This window comes from Gymnoscopelus microlampas (genome assembly GCF_963454915.1).
Source record: "Gymnoscopelus microlampas genome assembly, chromosome: 15".
Taxonomy (NCBI): domain Eukaryota; kingdom Metazoa; phylum Chordata; class Actinopteri; order Myctophiformes; family Myctophidae; genus Gymnoscopelus; species Gymnoscopelus microlampas.
Genome location: NC_139952.1, coordinates 22553714 through 22558835, shown reverse-complemented (window position 1 = coordinate 22558835; position 5122 = coordinate 22553714). Strand labels below are relative to the sequence as shown.

General features: G+C 48.7%; 1 protein-coding gene across 1 annotated transcript in view; it reads left to right on the top strand.

Annotated features, from left to right (window-relative positions):
* Positions 1-614, top strand: part of LOC311061695 (SWI/SNF-related matrix-associated actin-dependent regulator of chromatin subfamily E member 1-like) — a gene marked incomplete at both ends in the record, with an annotated part of 1263 nt that extends 649 nt beyond the window's left edge. Inside the window, one exon of the mRNA XM_084080384.1 lies at positions 1-614. This exon is cut by the window's left edge and continues 649 nt beyond it. Coding sequence (XP_083936510.1) covers positions 1-614 — 614 coding nt within the window.
* Between the last annotated feature and the right edge of the window lie 4508 nt (positions 615-5122).

Sequence of the window (5122 nt, the reverse complement as noted above, 5' to 3'; positions counted from 1 at the left end):
AGCTGGAGTCAGAGTTGCAGCAAATTGAAGATCGCCACCAGGACAAGAAGAGACGTTTCCTGGAGAACACAGACTCCTTCAACACTGAACGGCTTTGCAAGGTGGAGGTGGACATGGAGAAGCTGGCTGCAGAGATGGCTGTAGAGATGGCTGCTGCAGAGGAGACAGGCAGACGCGGGCCGGAGGAGAGGGAGCACGAGGTGGCCGAACAGGCTGAGAAAGATGCCCAGCAGGCCCAGGAACAGCAACAACAGCAGGAGGTTGCAAACAAGACTGCTGCTTACAACGACAGCAGCCTGGAACAGAGCATTGCTAATGCTAGTGCTAATGCTAGTGCTGCAGCTGACCCAACCTCAGGGAGCAAAAATGAGGGCAGGACCACACCTATGGAGACAAATGAGGTAATCCCTGCAGAGCCCTTCACCAACCCCCAGGCTCCTCATCCTCCACCACCACAACCCCCCACTGCCACCCCCTCTGAACCCCTTTCCTCCTGCCTCTCTGACAAAGCAGCCCCACTCCCCAACCATGCCCCCCTGGTTCTTATGCACCAGAAGAACCAGCCCCACCAACTCCGGCACCCCACCACCACCACCACCCAGCCAATGGCATGAAATATGTTAGTATTGGGCAATTTTTAAGCATACAGTAGGTAAACGTAAAGCTGTATAAAGTGGTACAGTATAGCTATTATATAACTCCCAACTGGTTTGTATTTTGATATAAATCACGGCTGACGGATCGTTCTATGGATCTGATTATTGAAGGTGCGGATTGTCAAAATTGGACCCGTGCTGTGTCCCTTTTGTGTCCATATATGGAGATGTCTGTTTCTGTCTATCTATACCTGTGTCCCTTTTATGCCCATAAATGGAAATCTCTAACTGTCAGGCCTTGTCCCTTTTATGCCCATATATGGAGATCCCTGATGTCATCAGTATATGCCCATATATCGGAATGCCCATGTATGGGCATATTTATATATCCGAACTACTCGACGGCGGGCACTGCACACCTTCGAGGCCTTGGGGCTGCACTGCGCGCGCAGAGTTTTAAGTCGGTCAGTCCCATCTCTATCCGTCAGTCCTTGTCCCTTTTATGCCCATATATGGAGATAGCTGATGTCATCAGTATATGCCACCTTTTGTGCCCATAAATGGAGCTGACTGATTTGTTTGCGCCTGATACCATGATGACACATGGCGGTTAGACAACACACTCCATATTTGGGCGTAGCTGCATTGGGAACTCCTTATGTTCCCAATTATGAGGATTCATGTTTGGAACTATAGTGTTCTAAATAATTGGTTGCTCGATGTTATGCGTTGGGTCTACTTCTGCCGTGTTCTTGCTAGTGTTCTTGTTCTTGTCTGAAAAGTGGGGAGACGAGACATGCACACATGTGCACGTGCAGGGGCAGTTTCCCCGCAGTTGCAAAAAAGTAATGAACAGCATTCAGCTTGAGCTTGTACTGTAGATCGGCAATTTCCGGTGCTTTTGTTGTACGATAAAGTCTAAATCAGTCAAAAGTCTCTATCACTGAGCCATTAACAATGAAACCGAGGCCGGGCACATTAGCATTCTATCAACAGCCCCCAACTCCTCTTATAACACTCTTCATCTCCACTCCCTTCTGACTGACTTTCCCTTTCCCTCTCTTTTATTCCAAGCTGCTCCATCTGCACTCATAATTTTCCTTCCCAATTTTAATCTCCCTCACTCAAACCCATCCCCCCCATGCCCGGTCTCAGTTTCTCTCTCTCTCTCTCCTTTGCCTGTCTCTCTCTCCTCCCTCCCTGTCTCTCTTGTTCCTCAGTCGGCGTTTAAGACGATAATTGACATTCTCAGACACGATCAGCGCTGACCTGGAAGCGAGCAGGGGAGCGTTTAGGCGGTGGCGCGGCGCACAATGCCCCCGCTGTTCTGCCGGTAATTACACCCGGGGCACGGGAGATCGGCTGGCGTTTATTGAATTCATATCAAATAAAATTCGAGAAAGTGCCGACCCGGCGGCGCAGCAATCCCACCGTCTTACTCCCACTACGTGTAGCTGATCCCCTGCACGTCCGCCCCCACCCTCCCCTCCCAAACCCGTTCCTCCATCTACCATTCTACGCAGCCAAATCCTGAGTTAATTTAACTCTGATGATAGTACAAATGGAACCAAATGGAAACCTTAAGCCTGATTTATACTTGGGTGCGTGTTGTGCCTCGCACCGAAGATAGCAGATCTACAAGCTCTGTAGGTCCGCTATTTTCGGTGTGAGACACCGGCACGCAATTAAGTCTGAATCAGGTTTTACAGGTCGATTTTGTTTCATTTGTTACATTTTTTTGCACTCCCAGGATTTTACAGTGTAGAGCCAGTGTGGAGCCCGATTTCTCCTAATTCACTTACTTATCTAACTATATAAATGGCGAGCAACTTCCGCACCCTCGGTGGCGACACCCCACAGCTCTGCTATCGAATAAACAACGCACCGCCAGACCACATGTCGCCTCCTGACTCGCCACGGCCGCCGCGCTGAATTTACGCCTCGCGTAGGGGACATCTCACTGCTCACTACACCGTTTCCACCGCGCAACATAATTAATTCTACTCACCAAATGTCGGACAAAACGGAAGGGGAGCCAGCTTCGTACCGTTTACCGTGCGCACGACCTCATCTCACCACTCAAACAGAGAGCGTCTCCTTCCCAAACCCCAATGGTTCTAATCAGCCCCCCGCCCACAGGAGTGGCCCAATTCACTCACAACTTGCTACAAAAATCGCTCATGAAAAAATATATAATCTCCTACATTCCATTTTCCACCTTCACATCTGTCTCCTTCTCTAATAATCAAAAAGTGCTATATATTTCATCTCGCACTTTACTTCCGGATGGTTCGTTTTGCACCTTCTTTGCCACATCCGTCACGGGACAGAAACAAGCCCTGCCGTGCTCTATGGAAAACAGCCCAAAAGCGCGCCCAAATGAGCCCAAAATCGCTTACACACAAAGCAGACCTGGCACCCCATTTCAACGTCACAGCAACATGCAGCCAATCAGCGTCGACGGCAACGCAGCCTACGCCAATCATGTGTGAGAGATCTACAAGCTATGGGGCAGAGACGCCGTGTGCCATGCACCGTATCTTAGCAACAACGAAAGCGCTCACTCTCATTGGTCGTGTCACGCTAAGAGCAGTTCCCAGACAATGGCATCTCAGAGAGCTTGCTGTAGTGTTTATATATATATATGGCTGTAGCCATCAGAGTCAGTCGCAGCGACGACGGACAGGGCGCTGTGATAGTTGGCATGTAGCTAACGCTAACGTGGTTGTCATGCCTGCAGCGGCTGTGCAATCACTTTGTTAACAATGCACGTTCGTGCGGTAACTGTTATTATTGCTGCTCCGTTACTCCATTGTAGATGGTGTATGTTGTGTGTGTCTTCTGGTGTAGCTCCACAGCAACTCCACTTACTCCAGTAACTAACGTAATGGCAGGACCGCCCCGTGCAACGCACGTTTAGGCTGCATTTTGGTCATGTAGTAATTTCAGATCATTTCGGTCCGATTAGGGCAGTGGCTACCCCCCCCCCCCCCCAAATAATCATATTTGAACTGGGGACCCCCCCAATTTTGTTTGACTCCGTTCCAAGTCAATATTGTGAAAATAGCAGATCTACAAGCTCACAACGCCTCACGTTGAGAGGCGTTGTAAGCTTGTAGATCGGCTATTTTCAACATGTTTGCCTCTTTCTTAAATTATTTGACAATGTGGCCACTGTTTCATAGTATAGTTTGTTGACTACTTTTGTTGCAGTAATGGTCTTTTCCTTTACTTTAGCTTTTTTATTGTCTCCGCCAGGCCGAAAGGGATGGCACGAGAGTATGTTTTACCCCCTGTCCGTCCGACGGTCTGTGGATAGCTAATCTCCCGCATCGTTGGCTTGATGGCAGCGCAACTGTGCACACACACTCCCTGGATGCCAATTCAGAACCTCTGCCCCATTACTTTCACATGGCCCTGTTATAGTGCCACCAGGAGGCCGCTTTTTGCAAAACACATTTTCTCACAGTACTGCTACATATTTTGTCCTAACATCACGCAAATCCATACACAGTATCTCTATAGTCATAAAAAAAAACACGCTCTTTCATATTTTTCATTTTCCATCCTGATTGACTAAAAATGGCTTCCAAAGTTTCCAGGACTGCTCCGTTTTGACCAAAATGCCTCAAATTATGAACACAGCATGCACTTTCCGTGCAACTTTGCACCCACATTCCCACTATGCCGAGCAAGAAATTCCACTTGACATTTTTCTAATCAGCCTCATGGTGGCGCTATAACAGTCCGATTTGTGTTTTTACCTATACCTGCACCAATCTGTGTAAAACTTTGTATGTGCACTCTCTAGAGGTCAAGGAAAAACCTTTCCCCTGCATTTCTCACATCTACCTTTTATAGCTCCACCAGGAGGCCGCCTTATGTACAACATATTTCTTTACATTACTCCTTCCGATTTTATCTACATTTCACGCAAATCGGTACACATGATCGCTATAGTCATGTGATCAAGACGGATCTGTTTAATCTTTCATATTCCATCCCGATTGGCTAAGATTCACATCTAAAGTTTGCACAAAATGCCACAAATCATGAATGCAGCGTCCTATTGTGGTCAACTTTGCACGCACATTCACACTATGTTGACGAACAAGTGCTACCATTTTAACATTGGCCTGTGGGGGGTCCCCACCAACTCTACCTGGCCCTTAGGTGGGCCCCACCTAGGCAATTCTATGTGGGGCCGAGGTGGGTCTTAACTGCGATGCCCATGCGGGCTATAAGTCGCTTCTACCTGGCCCTTAGGTGGGCCCCAACTAGCCACGTTTATGTGGGACCAAGGCGGGTCCTAACTGGGTTTGCCCATGCAGGCTTTAACTGGGTTCTACCTGGGCCCTAGGTGTACCCTAACCAACCACAGTGCAGTGCCCATCGCTCCAAATGTTGTGACGTCAGGGCTCTCAATACTGCACATTGGTGGAGGAGGAGGGCCCGCAGGGCGCCCGCACACATCGCTGAACCAATGGTAGCCCACGGATGTTTCCTCTGGAGATTTAAAATCTGCC